General features: G+C 40.7%; 2 protein-coding genes across 5 annotated transcripts; one reads left to right on the plus strand and one right to left on the minus strand.

Moving 5' to 3' along the window:
• Nucleotides 1-1,143: 1,143 nt before the first annotated feature.
• On the plus strand, nucleotides 1,144-6,079 carry npy2r (neuropeptide Y receptor Y2). 4 transcript variants are annotated; one of them, XM_086034060.1, is made up of 3 exons: nucleotides 1,144-1,251; nucleotides 3,005-3,754; nucleotides 4,780-6,079. In XM_086034060.1, the coding sequence occupies exons 2-3, from the start codon at nucleotides 3,029-3,031 to the stop codon at nucleotides 5,080-5,082; spliced, it is 1,029 nt and encodes a 342-aa protein (XP_085890186.1). In that variant the 5' UTR covers nucleotides 1,144-1,251; nucleotides 3,005-3,028; the 3' UTR covers nucleotides 5,083-6,079. The 4 variants fall into 4 exon arrangements, with proteins under 4 accessions (XP_085890186.1, XP_085890183.1, XP_085890185.1 ...); XM_086034057.1 differs by having other exon boundaries at nucleotides 4,784-6,072; XM_086034059.1 differs by lacking the exon at nucleotides 1,144-1,251 and adding an exon at nucleotides 2,623-2,658 and having other exon boundaries at nucleotides 4,784-6,073.
• A 31-nt stretch (nucleotides 6,080-6,110) lies between these two features.
• LOC147146427 (PDZ and LIM domain protein 3-like) lies at nucleotides 6,111-17,586 on the minus strand. Its single transcript, XM_086034056.1, has 7 exons — nucleotides 17,419-17,586; nucleotides 11,259-11,410; nucleotides 10,108-10,192; nucleotides 9,455-9,642; nucleotides 7,623-7,750; nucleotides 7,225-7,336; nucleotides 6,111-6,441 (listed from the first exon to the last, which is right to left on the minus strand). Exons 1-7 carry the CDS (start codon nucleotides 17,509-17,511, stop codon nucleotides 6,270-6,272), a joined length of 930 nt encoding a protein of 309 aa, XP_085890182.1. The 5' UTR covers nucleotides 17,512-17,586; the 3' UTR covers nucleotides 6,111-6,269.
• Nucleotides 17,587-18,984: the final 1,398 nt, after the last annotated feature.

The raw sequence follows: 18,984 nt of genomic DNA on the forward strand, positions 1-18,984 counted from the left end.
ACAGATCAATAATCAATCGTCTGTCTGCCTCATCATGGTCTCTTTGACAGGTTGAAATCCATTACAGGATCAGCATGGACTGCTGCAATTACTTCTACTTTTATGTGAATATTATGATAGCTCATCATAAATTCAAATTAGTCATCAATCAGACTTTTGTTTGTCTCTCCTGCTGATATTTTTTTTTTTCCCCCCCTCAAACAGGACTTGCAACATATCATTCACCATACACGGACGGTATGAATAATACGAGGGAGTACAAAACCTCAAGCTTAAAAGTTCTCCTCTTATTAAGTCGTCTTGGAAAGGGGCGAGGAGTCATGTGCGCTACCTTAAATGTCCTTAAATCACTCGTAATGAACAAATGAATTCATAAAGGGATTATGAATACATGAAGGGAAGGCTGGATGGGTGAATGGGTGAGTGAAAGGATGATTGAAGTCATGAATAATGGATGAATGTGAATGAATGCCTTTATTGACGGATGTGTTAATGCATGAACGGGTCAATGTATGCACAAAGCGGATGATTGAGGAGGTGAATGCATGAATTACTTTGGGAACGAATGGATAGATAACCAGATGAATTGGATGAATGAAAGGATTGAGGTGTGAATGAATGAATGGTTTCATTAAAAAAAAAATGGACATAAAAATGCTCATTTAAGCATGTAATCATTCATTTAAAATGGTAGATTTTGGATGATGGTTGACAAATTAATGAATAGATTGTATGAGTAGCCTAATAGATCAAAATATTAAATGTTTAAATTAAACATGTAAAAATGATTATTAATTTGTGTTTTTAAATCTTTCACTCATTATCTCCAATGCTGTTCATTCTGAGATGTCTGATTCTCATTATTCCAGTAACAGTGACTGTATAAGTTCTATATTTGAAAATGAAACGCTAAGCTGAGAAATAATAACACTACCCCCCCCAAAAGTACATTTATTGTCTCTTATTATCACGGTAAAAAATAATTAATTTTGGATACAGAAAAATGTTAAAGACATAAATGTTGGTAATAGTCATGTAACGATCTAACCTGCATCTTGCGTCCTGTGCAGTGGGCGCTGGTGGGTGGGTGGGGGTGGGGGGGCAGAGACGAGCAGTCGTAGCTCATCACATTTTCACGCGGCTCTTCAGGAGAGATGAAGCTTTGACTCTGCTTTGCCTCTCCTTTCATCCTCATCATCTTCATGGCAACCTGCACGTGGACTTAACGTCAACTTATTCTTGCACATTGAGGTAAGACTTTCAAAACAAAAATCGCCACCTTTTCTATTTAAAATTGTCCATTTTTTTTTTCTTTTAATCGGAGTCTTATTGACATACTGTATCTATGGAAAATGATGCCATTCAACCCTACGTTCTTAATTGGTACGTTTCAAAAATGTCATTGGAAACATTTAATGGTCAGTGTGAAAGGTGTTATTGGTACCTTTCACACAACATCCAGGACAAAAAAAAAAAGCAGAGAGTGTGAAAGGGGGCTACGTTGGTGAAATAAATGTCAGGATGTCACTATGTGATTCATTCTCACTTCGGGTTCGAGAGGACCCATGTGGAAATCACTCGCTCATCCCCGCCTTCTTGTTTATCGGCTCCTCAGCCCGTTTCACAGAAATGGGTTCATTAGAGACATAAAAGTCCAGTAGAGCTGGCGGTTCCCCCCCCCCCCCCCCACCTCTGTCAGATGATTTGCGCTGCCATTTGAAAGCGTTTATGGCAGCGTGAAAGCCGTTGCACTGGTGAAAAATTGGGATGGAGGAATTCCCGGTATTGGTGGGAGAGAGACAATTTGGACATTCCCTAAAAAAAAAGACTTGAAACACACAACCTGAGGAAAGTCACAGTCCCTAGCTGGGGGAGTTGAAACTTGCCGAAAAACAGCTGTAACCTCTAAAGAGCTGTAAAGGGGCTTCGCAGATTGGAATTGTCTTGATCTGTAATCAAATGCTCGACCGCTGAGCTATACTCCAATGACTTGGGATGTAGTTTGTGTTCCAGCTATGTGGTGGCCATTGGGAAGTTTGGGAAAACTCCAGTACGGCCGGGTCCATTCCAGGTCGAAATGGCCGCGCATCGGCCACACGTACAAGTTGCGCACAAGTCAAGAGCAGCAGCGGAAGAGCGCACAGTTGTCCGGCTGCGCTTGGCCAGGATCGAGTCTGATGGTTTAGTTGATCATTTCCACAAACAACTTGGGACTACAAATGTGATTCTTGATTTAGTTAAAAGAGGCTTGTGGTTCAAATCTCAGATGAGCCCAAAAGATTAAAAGGAAATTCACTCGAAGCAGTTATCAGAGGAAATGCAGGGATATGATTCATGCTAAGGGTTTCAGATCATGGACGATCCCGACCTATGTTCCTAATTTAAAGTGGAAGTCAACCCAAAGATATATTTTTTTTCAAGAATATGTTCCCAGCAGGCCCACTAGTTGAAACACGGCATTCGGATTAATATTGCTTTTCTGGAATATGAATTAAGAAGCAAAATACAGCCCTTTTTAGCCATCTCGGGCTTCTGTCGACTGAAAATGACATCACAACTGCTCAGGGCTCAGGTAACGACCAATCACGGCTCCGCGTAAGAAAACAGGTCGCCGACAGAAGTGACAAAATGGCCGCTCGCACAGATGGCTAAAAACAGGTGGATTAACTCTTATTCCACAAACGCAATATTTATCAGAATGCTTCGTTTCAACTAGTGGGCTTGCATAGAAGATATTCTTGAAAAAAAATATGTTTAGGTTGACTTGCCCACCGTTTCTTCAAAATTGGCTCATCGGAGATGTGGCAGATGTACCAGAATATTTCCATGTTGACTTCAACAACCCATTCCATTTTGGTACCTTTCAACAAAACAACCAGGCTGGGCGTCACGTCGTTAGCGACACGTTTCTAGCGTCTCGAACAGCGACGACTTATTAACACTTGTTCAAACTTGTTACAGACTGACGTTAAATGTGAAAATGTCAAATGTGGTCGTTACATAGGCTGGCCGATGGGGTCGCCGCACCATGGACGCTGCCAACGCAAGCGAAGTGCAACGGTCATCGGCAACCCATCCCTCCGCTAACTGCTGCTGGGCCGGGACGGCGCCCGCCGGGGACGAAGCGGCCTACCCGGGCCTGAAGGACAGCACCAATCTGCCAGCCGTGCGCGTGGCGCTCATCCTGGCGTACGGCACCATCATTGGCCTGGGTGTGCTGGGCAACGCCCTGGTGATCCACGTGGTGTTCCGCTTCCGCCGCCTGCGCACCGTCACCAACTTCTTCATCGCCAATCTGGCTCTCGCCGACCTCCTGGTGGCGTCCCTGTGCTTGCCTTTCACGCTGGCGTACACCCTGCACGGCGAGTGGGCGTTCGGCCGGACGATGTGCTTCGTCTTGCCCTGCGCTCAGGGCGCCGCCGTTCACGTGTCCACGATCACGCTCAACGTCATTGCGGTGGACCGCCTCCGCAGCGTGGCGCGCCGCCCGGATGGCGCGCCGCGCATGTCCCGGCGGGCGTGCGCCGCGGTGGTGGCGATCACATGGGCGGTCAGCGCGCTACTCGCCAGCCCGCTGGCTATCTTCCGCGAGTATGCCACATTGCACCTGGCGCCCAGCGAGTCAATCTGGGTGTGCGCTGAGAAATGGCCCGAGGCGGGCGGCGGCACCCACTACAGCCTGGCCATGATGCTGCTGCAGTACGGCCTGCCGTTGACTGTCAACACAGGCGCCTACGCGTGCATCTGGAGCAAGGTGAGATACGTTTTATACGGTGAACTACCCGCATATTTATGATTCAGCATTCACCTATTCATTCATTTTGGGGTGAACTGATTGTTAGATTAGGCCTCTTTGGTGCATATAATTAGATAGGTGACTCGGGCAAGGCCGTTATATTGTGGTGACTTTTCTCTAGCTTTTACTTGGCTTCCGTTCTCTAAGACACCCTTGGCACACATATAAATTTGTTGAGACCGTGGAGTCGCACATTGTCGTCCCAACACAGAGAGTATAATATCAGGAATATATTGTGGGGGGGTTTGACCTTCTTCCGCATCTGGCATAATAAGGCTCCATGGCCGTGTCTCAATCTTTCTGCCATCCATTAAATAGTTCAACTGAGAATGTTGCCGACTCAAAAAATATTTAGCTCTCCAAGTATTACCATAAAGACCAACATCAAAATATAATACAAAAAATACAGAAGTCAAGGTTTAAGTCCTGAAAAGTACATTTACTCAATTTATGTTGTAGATGTTAATTGCATTTAATTCAGTGATGCTTTCGCATAGTAGCTAGAGCCCGTGTACCACTCGTAGTACTCAGACCACACTTTTGAGAATTACCGAGTTAGGCCATAGCTTTGTCTAATAGACAACAATATTACTTTGTTGACAGCTTGTGGCATCAGGAAACTACATACCTAGATTAGTAGAAAGCTGAATATCAGAGGTAGGAGTAAACTACTCACTGTGTACTACTGACGAAAAGTGTGGGATTTTGGTCTTTCGTGTAATTTCAGTATGAACCTAAAATGGAGTGCAGTGTTGGGACGGAGCCCTGCTACAAATAGTGAAAATCTCAGCGTGATTGACGCCAATAGTTGCCTCAAGGTAGCAGCAAAGCACTACTATTGTCTAAATTAATCTCCGCATTTCACTTCAACATAGTTTTTCGGCACCATGATGCCCAAAGTTTACATGAAAAAAAATATGGTCTTTTTTTTAAATCCTAGTTTTCTGCTAATGACAATACCTTTTATTTTTTTGTGACCTGAGCCAGATGAACGCCAGCCGCCTGTCGCGCGCCCACCGCCGCCGCCGCAAGACCACCAAGATGCTGGTGACGGTGGTGGCCGTCTTTGCCGTCAGCTGGCTGCCGCTGCACGCCTTCCAGCTGGCCGTGGACATCGACAGTCGCGTGGTCTACATGGACGACTTCAAGCTGCTCTTCAGCGCCTTCCACGTGGTGGCCATGTGCTCCACCTTCGTCAACCCCATCCTCTACGGCTGGATGAACAGCAACTACAGGAGCGCCTTCCTGGACGTCTGCAGCTGCTACCGGGCCTTCAACGTCCATAAAAAGATGAAAAAAATGGTCTCTGCCCCAGCTTACAAGTCTAGCAAGTTTTAAATCACACTTTCCATTATAAACTGGTGCCTGGATAAAAGAGTATGACTGTGAGTCCTGTTTTATGGTCTGTCTGCATGAAGTTGCTGAAGCATTTGTGTTCAATCTGCTTACAGGTTTAAAGCACCGCAACACAGATGCTAATTAGCATTCGGCTAGCCGGGGCCTTCCTTTAGGCGGTTTGGCTGGTTTAAATACACAAACTGTATTTCTCTTTGTTTTGTTTGACAGTTAACTCCAACTAAGAGTGGCGTTAAAGAGCCAGAATCCTCTTTTTTGAAGAACTGTTCAGTTGTATTTGCCAAATTGCCACTTATTGTAAAGTGTGTTGGAGCACCTTCCTGCCCCTCTGCGGGTGCTACTAGCCCTTTTAGAGTAACCAAAATGCATAGGAAATGCCATCTAATTGAGTTTACATGTCTGTCAAAGTCCAAGTTGCACTTACGATGGTCCCTGGTACTCTTGAATGATCTTCTTCACTCTTTCAGCCATTGAGAAAATTCCTGTTGGTTTTGAATGATAGGAGGGACTTCCTGTTTGTCCCCAGGTGCTACTGGCCTTTTAAGAGCAAAAGGGAACAAAAGAGAACAAAAAAAAAAACACAAATAGAAAAAGTCCCTACCCATTAGACAAGTTAACCAAAACTTACATTGGACTATTTGACGATCCCGTCCTCTACAAGTATCTTCTATTCGCTAAGCAACCCTTTTAGATAACAACAGGTGCACCTTTCCATTCGTTATAAGTGCCATCGGCCCTTTAAGAGTGACACAGGTGGCCCAAAAGAAAACTAAACAGTAATGCCTTCAAATTTCATCCAGTGTCCCAACCACACTATCGACAAGAACGCTTTTGACTTTGAATGACATCCAAATGTCGGTGATTTTCTAATTCCATTGGTGTCAATTATGTTGTGAATAAAATGCAAGTCAAGAGTGATCAGGCTGTAGTGCTTGTTATTGATCTGCAACATCAAAAGCAAGAGGATGAGGCGTCTTTATTGGCTTGATGATGAGTCACAAACAGGAAATAGGGACAATGGTAAACAGGAAGCGATGTGATTTCGGTGGGTGGGAAAGCGGTGACCAGGCGGTGTCCCTCGTGGGCCCTTAAGTCCTGTCCTGGGTGCGATCATGAACTAAAGGTCGTGACTTTCCGGCGGGGGTCTGCTCCTGGTCCGGGCGTGGGCCTCGCAGTACAGCTGGCCCTCCACGAAGAAATAACCTTTCTGCTTCAGGTTGATGTCGCAGTCGGCGCACACAAAGCAAGTCGGGTGGCGGAACATGTCGCGAGCCTTCACCACTGTACCACTGGACCATTACAAAAAAGAAACACATCAAAGGACATTTTATTTGGGACACCTGCACAATAAAAAAAGCCATGCATTTTAGGAAGTATTTCATGTCATTTCTTTCTTTCATATTTCTTTATGCTCCTCGGCTAATGGACCCAAGGCGTGAGGAGGTGCTGTATGCCCTTTCCGTTTTGCCGTTCTAGGGTTGTCATCGCTGGCGTCACTGTTACTTGTAATATGGTCACAAGATGAAATCCCATGACCACATTTTAAATGAATGAGAATAGGTAAAAGTGAATACGGAATACAAATGAAAAGAAAAAAAATAGTTTTTAGCAAATGAATTTAACTTAAATGTGAAAATCTAACAAAATAAATGGGAATACATATGCAGTCTAAATATTAAATCATATTTAATACATACATATTTTTGTTTGAGCAGAACAGTTTATTTAAAATAAATATGTTATAATAAATATTAATAAAAAAAATAATTCATGATAACTACATATAAATATTTGATGAAACTATAAAATGTAACTACTAAATAAATGTATGTACCATTATTTCATGATTGTGTACAAGCTAGATGCATGGTGTTGATGTTTGATGATCCTGTTTAAGTGCTTTGCTGCCATCTCGTGGCATCAGACGCAATTACAAGTCTTTTAAGGGAGTGTCATTTTTTCTGTGATTTTTTTTTCTACTTGTGACAGGGCTTGGTCCATATCACTGTAATACAATATTCACTTTTAATGTGAAATAATAATAGAGTATAGCATGTAAATGTAACACTCACACAATGCCGTTTCCACACTTGTCGCAGATGGGAAGTTTCTGCAGGTTTCCGGCAGGTGCGCTGGGTTTGGTGGTGGGCGCCTTCACAGTCCTGGTCACCATCGGCTTGGTGCCTGCAACGATACACGCCACGCCACATTTCAGCATAATTCAGAACGTCATTCAATTATTTCATTCAGTCACATTTAATCATGCAGTATTTGCCTAGTGGTGAAATACATAAAATACTTCAAGCAAGCTACGGTGATGAATACAAGGGCACCTAAGAATATAATGTTGTATAGTATAATCCAATTAATGGAATATGACAATTTCAAATACTGTATTTGATTGCAGCCATAAAATATGAACAAAATGACAAAAATGGACTTTGCCCGTTGGGAGTTTTTCTGAACTAACCGTCGCTCTCGACATATTCCTGCAGCGCCTTGAAGGATCCCGACTGTCGAGGCTGTCCCGGTTCTTGGTGGTCCTGCTGCAACATGCGATAGACATCCGAGTCCTCGATGTTAGCCAACGTCCTTGGGCTGTGTGCACAAGCGTCAAAAGGATGTTAGCATGTCACGTATTTTACATATGTTTTAGCCCGTGCTCTATACGTGCCCTGTGTTGCGTCATAAATAAATCAACAAATAAATATTTTATTTGTGTTCATTGATTTATGTGTAGTTTATTTTTATTTTTCAGTGCTCTTTTTTTCAGCTAAAATATACGTTTTACATTTTTCAAGTAATATAAAAAACATTGAAAATGAAAATAATTTGAAAAATCTGAACTAGAAATATGTTTTATATATATATATTTTCTTAAATAATTTTCTTGTGTCTTGTATTTAATTTTTTTCTTTGGTTGTTGTTTTTGCTGTTGTTTTGTTCATTTCTGAAAAGAATATATATATATATATATATATATATATATATATATATACATATATATATGCACACATATAAACACATACATATGTTAGGGGGGTGCATTTTTCCAATGAAAGTCGATTCGTTGTGTATGATACGATTGAAGAACGGTACATTTTCAAGAGGAACGATTTGCTCCCCAAACTAGAGAAGTTTATAAACCAAAAGAAAAAAAAAGAAAGAAAAAATCAGCAACATCAAAGCGATTTACATCCATTTAAACCTGATGTATTGTGCATCTCTCATAAAAGACAAGATGTGCGGATATCAACACATTTACAGTTTTCTGAATAGTGTTCCTTAAATTTCGGATTCGCAAAGTGTGATTTTTACAAATGCTAATATTATGTTGAAAATTGTTCGTTAAAATATTAAAATATGATGAGCCTCCCTGCCCGTACAAAAACACACTTCCTTATAGACATGACGGTGTCGTGAGATGGACAAGTGGAACCACTCGATCATGGACCACTTGAATCTATTATTGCAAATATTTTGTTGGGGTTGACCTTACATAACAAGTCAACCAAAATGAAGGCTGTCTTACCCAGTCCTTCCTCACTTGCAAGTAACCTACATCGGATGCTTGTCTATCATGTAAAGTGCGCAAAGGACAAATAATGCGTCATCCATTCTGCCCTAAAATGTCCGCCCGTCACATCTCTCGACGTGCTAAGTGCGACTCCGCATTCCCGACGTGGCCCATGTAAGCAGGAAATGGCCTGGAACAACGGATTTATTGCTTCTTCATCAGATTACCTAACACCAAAGCTTGGACTGATGTATATTTATATCGTCATAGCGACGCGCCGTACATCAGACAGAGGACCGAAAGACTTGTGAATGCATTGAAAGGATGACGTGCTCTCCACTAACGGTTCTCAAACGTTTGAAAACAGGCACCACTGACAAAAACTCACCATCATGATGGTGTTAAAAAGCAGCAGTGTAAGAATTGAGCATTTGAACATTAACACTTTGGATTTATTATTATTATTATTTTTTTTTTTTACAATTTTTGATTTGGAAAAAACTCCAAATATTAAACCATCTTTCAGAAAACAAGTATTTTTAAATTGCTCACCAAATGTAAACATTTGGAATTATTTATTTTTTTTGGGGTGGGTGATACATTGAATAATTATTGAATATAAAATTGGTATGTAACGTAAAAATGTCAAGCACATGAGAACTTTTTAAACATGACCATTAACTACTATATGTTTATGATTATAATTATGATTTTTTTTTTTTTTTTTTTTTTTGTATGTGTTTTTTTTGTTGTTGTTGTGTCGTAGAAAGGTGAAGCGTGTTGACCTTTCGTGCTTGGGCTGCACGAATCCTTTCATCTGCCCCTCCATGGCGTCCTGGATGTTTCCGGAGGAGTAGAGCCCGATGGGCGTGTTGTAGGTGGTGCTGACCACCTGACGCGTGTCGTCGAGGTTGGCCGCCGCCACGAACGGCTGAGCTCGCCGGTTGTGCGCCGCACCGATGGCCTTGTACTCCTGCGCCAAAGGTCAAAAGGTCACAGTCGTCAAATGAATGAACGGACAGAACCAATTCATCTGGCAAGTGTGGGTACCATATATATACACCCCCCTCCAAAAGTATTGGAACTTTGTTTTTGGCGTATCCTGGAGACATTTGTCTTCCAGGGCAAAGGCTGAATATGAGACTAAAGTGGTCAATTGCAGCTTTTATGTCATGATATATGATATTTACATACATTTTTGAAGTGTGAAAGAACTCAGGACAGAGCACTTTTTGTATGAAGCCGCCCACTTTTCAAGTGAGCAAAAGTATTGGAACTTGTGACTGATGGGAGTTTCTATTGGCTCAGGTGTTGCCTTTTAGATTGATTGCTTAAATATTAGATAGTGCTTGTTTTTTGGCTTTGGGATTTACCCGTTAAAACTGCCCAGACTTTTGGAGGAGACTGTAAAAATGATTTCACGGCTTTTCCTACTCACCTGTGGCTCGGCTTCCAGGTTGAGCTTAAAGGGACTGACTTTGCCGTCCTCCGTCACCCGCGGCGACCACAGTTTAGCTTCGCTTCTAACAACACCATAAATATGGTTAAACCATTATAAAAGAAATAAAGAAACAAACAAACACACAAAAAAAGAGAGCAGCTTTTTTGTTGGTATTTACAATGTTTATATTTACAAAAAAAACAATTCATGGTAAACAAAAAACAAAACAAACAACAAAACAACTAACAACCAATGTATCCCTCCACCCCACATGTTGAATTTTCTTTGGAAACCGTTTTGTCCACCACCCCATGAATGAATTTGATTGCCCAATAATTTAGTTAATGAGAATTATCTTGGGAAATTGTGCTTTTTTTTTTCTTGTAAAAAATGGAATCAGTTTTAACGTCTTTTTGTTCTCAAAATTTCATTTTTGGGGGAAGTAAAATAAATGTTTCTCTCTTTTTTTTTTTTTTAAAGAGTTTTCAAAATGTGTAATCATTTTGGCAAACACTATCTTTTCTATACAGTGTATTTAAATCTGTATTAAATGATTTTTTCCCTTGTATTTTGTAGGGTTAAAAACAGTTTGAGTTAACTCCAATAAATACAGAATTTACCAATTTTTGAGAATATCTTGGAAAACATATTCTAAAATATTTAAAAAATGAAAGTTTTACTGTAAAACAAAAAAAATTATAAATACATTTTCTTAATGTTGCATCTTCAACTCTAAAAAACTTAAAACAAATATTCACTCCATTCCGAACAGGCTTTAAAACGTTAAACCACTTCCTAGATTTATTTTTTTTTTTAAATTTTGGAATGAGTTTTGCTCATTATAGAAATTAGGATTGTTTCATTGTTTGTTTTAAAATCTAAAACGAGGGACGATCGCTCACTGTTTTGGGATACACATTTTTAAAAAAGAAATTATATAGAATATAGTTTTAAAAATATCGATCACTCAATGGGTTGTATATTACTAGGATTAAATCTTCGAGAGAAACCTACAAAATGTGGGTTGAAGGATCAAAAATTGCAGCCAACAAATATGTGCTCAGTCTGACAAGTAGTACGACATGTTTATAGTTTTGCGCCTCCATGTTTTTCCTTTCAAGGCGATGCTAAGACGAGAGACCGCTCACCTTTCCACGGTGAGCGAGAGCTGATGGGTCGCCTCTTTGATTTTGTTCTGCGCATCGCAGTGCAGCATGTCGGCGGCAGAGGCACCGTCGATGGCCACGATCAGGTCGCCAGCGCAAAGATCGGCCACGGATGCCTTGCTGCCGGGTGTGATCTACCAGGAAGAACAGACCGGTCACATTGCACACCCTCGTAGCCCATTCTCCATTTTGACTCATTTTTGAAGACTCGCAGAATATTGCGATCTGTAATAATATAAGCCGTGAACCTACAAAAAGAAAGAGTAAAAAAAAAAAAAAAAAGTTTGTCTCTAGCTATTTCCGTTCTGTAGTAATCAGCAGCAGAACATGGGTTAGCCACCAAAACCACAGATTTCTGAATACAAAGCAGACAAAACAAGCTTTTTGTTCAATAAAAACATGTCAAACTTTGCTGCTCGTGTTTTTTTCTTCTGTGGGACTATAACACACCAAAAACAAGACCAAGCATGAGCGTTTTATGGCAATTTATTTTGAATTTTTTACAACAAAAAAAATTTGCTTGTGGAATAAGAGTTTTGGGGCGGCCATTTTGTCACTTCTGTCGACTGAAAATGACATCACAACTGCTCAGCGCTCAGGTAACGACCAATCACGGCTTAGCTTTAAAAAACATGTCGGCCGCCAAAAATGTGTTTGGGTTGAATTCCGCTTTAAATTACGTCCATCATCATATTCATCCAATCCATATTATTCTAATTTCAACATATTGGTATTCAAGAAATTCAAGCCATTGCAGGCTATTATTTTTGTAATTTCAAAAATTCACAGCGTTGCCAAAATTCCACATTTTCAACCAAGAATTTGAAATTCAAAACATTCAACTCATTCAATTCACCTTAGGAACAATTTAAAAAAAATCCCCATTCATTCCCATACCAATAATCAAATATCATTCTGTATCATTCCATATGTCATCCATATTATTTTGTTCATTATTTCAGCATTCACACAAATTGCAGTAAAAACGTCCCTCTGAGGGGAATCTGTTACTAAAATTGGGCCCGGGCCAAAAATGAGTTTGACACACCTGTCTTAGAAAATCCATTCCTAAACTTTTTAACCAGTGCAGCCCCAACTGAGTTGGTGCACGACCTTATTTCTCCCCCGGACTGTATCAGACAGTATCTGCTATCAGATCAGAGAAGGCTAATGAGAGGTCGCAGAAGATCAACCCAAAGGATGCCAAAGAACATTCTGGCTCCCGATGCACGAGGGCGTGACCTTATTACATTACTGAACGCACACACACACACACACACACACACACACACACACATACGCAGGCAAACACACACATACCCGCACACACAATGAGGTCATGTGACTATAAATAAGCCCTTGAAAGTAGATTCCAAAGAGGCAGTGCTGATTTACGGCACACATCGGATGTTTTCTCGCTCGGAATGTCAGAAACGTTTTTGGGTTTTTTTTTCCCCTTTTGTTTTGTTTCTGTTTGGATTCTCTCCATGCAACACATTTGACAACTTAGCAACATCGTCTCCAGTTTTACTTTTATGTGTTATTTTTAAACCTCCACCAAGGAGCTTTATTCACTTGCTTGCACATTAGCATAAAAATGAATATATATATATGATGCGATTTCCACAGAAAACACGACGTGATTAAGATTTCCACAGGTATTTATTTGTTAGCAAAAGCAATGTGCAATATATGATTCCCACATTAACGTGTTGCTCGTTGCATCAACCCGTTCGTTCGACAAAAGAACATGTTGTACAATTTCTGTGGAAATTGGTTGGCCAAGGAAAGGTGTGAATACAGATATGGGATACAAAAAAAATATATTTTCATAAATTCCATAAAATTCTGTCTCCAAAGAGAAAATGGATGTATGAAGAACCTGTAAGAAATTTTGCATAAATCCAATAGAATCCCCCCCCCCCGAATTTGTCAATATTGAACTTAATTATTCAGTTTACAGTATAAAATGGAATCTTAAAGACAAAATGCAGACATAGAGGATACACGAGGCTTTGTTCTAGCTGTCATGCTGCCAAAATTAGCATGCAGCTGTTGAACATGAGCTAGCATCTGGCAAACAAATAAGGAGATGTTTCCTCTAGGGATCACTTGAGTCTCCAAAATAAACACCACTGCATACTGAGGAGTATGTTAACAGCTAAATACTGTCGATATTTATGTTATGTTTTTATATGTTTATGTGCTGGTAATGTGTCTGTATTGCATTGAAAGTAAAATAAAGCAGAGATGAAACGCCAAAGAAATAAGTTCCTAGCCACGACTTTCCAATGCCGGAACAACACTGTTTATTTATTCATTTTTGTCCAAATTCTTCCTTTCATCTTGAAAAAAAAATCTCCAGACTATAGCAGTAATAATAACTGTTAGTTTTTCTTCCAGTTAAATAGAAAGTAATAATAATAACAAAATGGCACAAAAATAATGGACTTTTTGAAAATATTTTTCCCATATAAGTGTTTTTTTAATTTTTTTTATGAATGCCAAAAATGAAACATAATTTTAAAAAACTTGACATTTTGAATTTTAAAAGGTTTTTTGAAACACTATGTATTATTGTTATTATCATTATTATTTTGAGTGTTATAAGTATTATTATTGTGGGTGGGTATATTGGGGGCTTGGGGGTTGATTTTTAACAACGTGAAGCACTTTGAGTTGCATGATAATGTATGAAAAGCGCTGTACAAATGAAGTTTGATTGATTGATTGATTACTGTGATTATGATTATGGTACTATTATTTGTATCATTTGATAGTTTATGAAAAGTTTTGACCAAATGTTTAATTTTTTTTTTTTTTATTCATTCACACACCTTTAGTTGTGTTAAAATTTGCAAATTATTTTCATCAGTCCATTTTGGTGAAAAAAAACCTCCCAAAAAACAAAAAATTAAATAAAATAAAAAAAATTAATTAAAAAAATGATGTCTGCGTACAACTGACAATTAAGCCCCCTTCATCAAATGCAAGTTCATAGCCCGCCAAAATAACATTGTCTACAAATCGTAGGTCTTGTAGAAAAATGGGAGTAGAATGGCAAAAACTGGCAGAATATAAATAATGGTGACGTTTAGCATTCACACAATTAAAGCGTGTGTGTATCTCTTTAAGGAAAAAAGACACACATAGCCATCACTTGTGTTTACATTCTCCTGGCGGCCCATAAAGACCAGGAGGTGCTGTTCCTGTCCTAAAAAGGCAGTGGACACACGCACACGCACACACACACGCATGCACACAGGCACGCGCACAGACACACTCGCACGCACACACGTACACACTAACAGAGTGGCCTTGAAATGATGGCTTCAGTTGTTCCTGATGTCTTTTCCTAAAAATAGCGGGTGGGCGCTGGTGATGGATTAGAAGATCGAATCGCATCTAAATTGTTGTAATGTTCCTGCTCTTGTGTCACTCTTCACATGTCGTACATGCTGCGAATGTGCTTTCCAACTTGCATTATTCGTGTCGTGTATTTGTTTTACCGATGTTAGATTTTGCTCTCGTCACTTACAAAAAGGATCTTGTCATTTTGTCTTTTGGAGCCTTCCGGGTCTTTTTTGGTGTACCTATATTATGCAAGGATGTTCGATAACACTGTATTTCACACCGATTCCAGTCTGAGTATTTACTCTTGAGTACTCACTGATACCAAGTACCGATGCTACTAGTACTTATGATAAATAACATTTTAATCAAAAGTGACAGATCATTCGGAACGAAGACCTTTCTGTCTTTGTGGCGCACATGATGAATCGCCAACTACTGTCAATTCAACATCAGATTTTTTTTTTTCTTTCTGCCTTAAAGGGGAAGGCAACGCAGACATTTCTTTTTCAATAATATGTTCTATGCAAGCCCACTAGTTGAAACAGGGCATTCTGATAAATATTGTGAATAAGTGTTAATCCACTTATTTTTAGCCATCTCTAGATGAGGGCGGCCATTTTGTCTTGTCGACTGAAAATGACATCACAACTCTTCACAACGACCAATCACGGCTCAGATTCAGAAAACAGGTCAGCTGTGATTGGTCGTTGTGAAGAGTTGTGATGTCATTTTCAGTCGACACGACAAAATGGCCGCCCCCAGAGATGGCTAAAAATGAGTGCATTTTGCTGCTTAATTTATATTCCACAAACACAAAATTAATCAGAATGCCCTGTTTCAACTAGTGGGCCTGCTGGGAACATATTCTTGAAAAAAATATGTTTGTGTTGACTTCCGCTTTAAAGGGGAAAGGCTTTTTTAGCCATCTCAGGGGGCGGCCATTTTGTCACTTAGGTTGACTGAAAATGACATCACAAATGATCAGATAACAACCAATCATGGCTCAGCTTCATAAAATAGTACAGCTGTGATTGGTCATTACCTGAGCCCTGGGCAACTGTGATATCATGTCAGTAGACAGAAGTGACAAAATAGCCGCCCCCAGAGATGGCTAAAAACGGGTGGATTAACTCTTATTCCATAAACGTAATATTTATTAGAATGCCTTGTTTCAACTAGTGGGCTTGCATAGAACATAACATGTTTGGGTTGACTACCACTTTCACAAGTACCCGATACATGAATCCGACACCGGGTATCGATACTCGCCCATCCACAAAAAAAATATATTGTGAACATCTGTATGTCCATTTACATAGACACAAAGCAAACATACGCATGTCCATTCACACACACACTAAGAAAACGTGTGCTTGTCCATTCACTTACATGAAAAAAATGTTAACCTTGTCTGACCACTCATGCAAACATTTAAATATCATTCTGTCCATTCACACACATAATAACCATCAGTCTGTCCATTGACATACACACAATGTTAAAATATCCGTCAGTCCCTTCACATAAAGACATTATAAACAGTCTTAAACATACATTTGTCCATTCACACACAACATCTCTCTTGTCCATTGACATACACACTTCCTGTCATTTCAAAATGGCTACCATTCACGTACAAGTTAAATCAGTCAGTCCCTTCACACATGACATTATTTTCCATCTGTCCATTCACATACTCATCATGCAAACTACCGTTTGTCCGTTCACATACATAACAGAAACATCCGTCTGTCTAGTCACATACATTTTAACTGTGAGTCTGTCCAATCACATACATGCATGATGTAAACATATCTTGCTGTGTTGTAACCATAGACCTGTCTATTCACATACAAACCGAATAAATGCATCCATTCACAAACACCCATAACGCAGACAACTGTCTGTCCACTAACACACAATATTAGCATCTGTTTGTCCATTCATGTACACTTTTGGGTCCATTGGATGATTTGACATTGGATTGCCAAGTCGATATTTTTACAGCATGTGTTTGAAAATTCTTCTTTTATGTGTAATTCAGTGGATAGAAAAAGTCTACACACCCCTGGCCTGTTCTAACGCCGGGTTTTTCTAGTATACAAAAAATGGGAGCAAGATAAAACATCCCCAAACTTTTCCCACTGTTAACGTGACCTAGAACATATACGACTCATTTGACGAAAAACCAAAACCAAAACAAAACAAGACAAAACAAAAAACAGGTGGTTGCACAAGTGTGCCCACCCTCTTACAACTGGGTTACAACACGCTGTGCTCAGAATGAACCAATCCCATTCAAACTTATGTTAAATGACAATCAGCAATGTAAAGTGCCTGTTTAACCCCAAATAAAGTTCAGATCTTCTATTTGGCCTTGTTTGATAGCCCACTTAAAATATTACTTTTCTTTTCAATTGAGTTGCTTGCTTACATTGATGGAAGAATTTTGGGAGGAAGCGACTGAACTTGGTTTCTTGTTCTTCAATCACAAAAATGTGGCACTCGACCAAGGGTGTGTAAACTTTTTATATCCACTGCATATATATATATATATATGTATATATATATATATATGTGTGTGTGTGTGTGTGTGTGTGTGTGTGTGTGTGTGTGTGTGTGTGTGTGCGTGCATGTGAGAGTGTAACGTAAGCTGCTATTTGTATCTAAGCCTACAGCAAACACACTGGCACAGGTGCAAAGCCACACCCATTTTTGTAAGAACCCCACCCCCCACAACTTTTTAGAAGATTCTAGAAAAGAGCAAAGAATCAAATCACAAACTCACCCTGGAGATGGTCAGTGGCTGGTTGAAGTCCTTGCCGCCCACCAGACGGAAGCCCCAGGGGGCCGGCCCGTTCAGGACCACCTTGAACGACATGGCCCCTTTCAACGGCGACGTCCTGACAAACTGAGGGGAGTCGGAGGGTGCAGTGATATCAAAGAGCAAGGGAGGGGCCGACTGCAGGGGGGCGGGGGGGGGGGGGGTCAGACGTGCTCCCACCCCCAAACAGGAACTCCATTGGTCCATTGGGTTTTGGCTGCGCTGTACACTCCGTTCTTGTTCCGAATGCTTAACTGATGTGAGGGTACCCCCCCACCCCCACCCCCTCACCTTCCTCACCCCATCAAAAATCATCTCCAAACAGTTTACAGTCTGATGGCCCCCCCTCCAGCTCCCCTCTTCACTCCTCTCCTTTTTTGGTCTGCCCGCTCTTGCTCAGAGGTCCCGCAGGAACACTGTGGACCAGCCAGGACGCCCCCTCCGCACCGGCTTGGAGGGCCGCCCAGCATCCTTGAATCCAACCCTTCTAAAAAAAATGGATTAAGGGATATTTTCTTAATGCCGTTGGATTTGTAGTTGGTTTTTGGTTCCTGTGGTATCCAAAAGAGCTGAACTTGACCACAAAGCTCAGTGTTGCAGTGGTGCATTGAGATACAAGTGATGGTTCGATAGCTTAATGCTAACGCTAAATAGCATCTATGTTGCAGTGCTAACCCTTTAAAATGGAAGGCGACGAAAACACATTTTTTCATGAATATGTTCTATGTAGGACCACTAGTTGAAACACGTCATTCTGATTAGTATTGCGTTTGTGGAATATGAGCTAAGCAGCAAAATCCACCTGTTTTTAGCCATCTCAGGGGGTGGCCATTTTGTCACTTCCGTCGACTGAAAATGACATCACAGATGCTCAGGGCTCAGATAAGGACCAATCACGGCTCAGCTTCAGAACACAGGTGAGCTGTGATTGGTCGCTACCTGAGCAACTGTGATGTCATTTTCAGTCGACTGAAGTGACAAAATGGCCGCCCCCCCGGAGAAGGCTAAAAACAGGAGGATTAACTCTTATTCCACAAACGCAATATTCATCAGAATAACTTGTTTTTAGGGGTCACTGATGCTGTAGTGGTACACACGCCCGAGTTGAGTGCGGACAGCGTGGGATCGGTTCCCGCTCAGTGATGGTGTCTGTGTGTGCCCTGCCACTGGCTGGAGGCCAGTTCGGGGTGTAGTCTGCCTTTCGCCCATCGTCAGCTGGGATAGGATCCAGCACCTCCCTGCGACCCTGTACAGGATAAGCGGATTGGAAGATGACATGACCTTGTTTTAACTAGTGGGCCTGCATAGCAGACTCTTGAAAAAAAATTTGGGATGGTTTCCCGCTTGAAAGCTTAGGTAACGCTAAGACACATGACACTGTCGCATTATTTAAATTCATAATTTTCCAAACACTTATGCTATGTTGTTATGCTGGTACATCATGGATCTTAGTGATTATTTTTGTTTCTAAAACTCCGAATTCTAATGTTAGCGCTAGTGCCAACACACATGCGATACTGTTTGATTACA

This window comes from Filicampus tigris, chromosome 6, assembly GCF_054856515.1.
Source record: "Filicampus tigris isolate MCC_2025a chromosome 6, RoL_Ftig_1.0, whole genome shotgun sequence".
Taxonomy (NCBI): Eukaryota; Metazoa; Chordata; class Actinopteri; order Syngnathiformes; family Syngnathidae; genus Filicampus; species Filicampus tigris.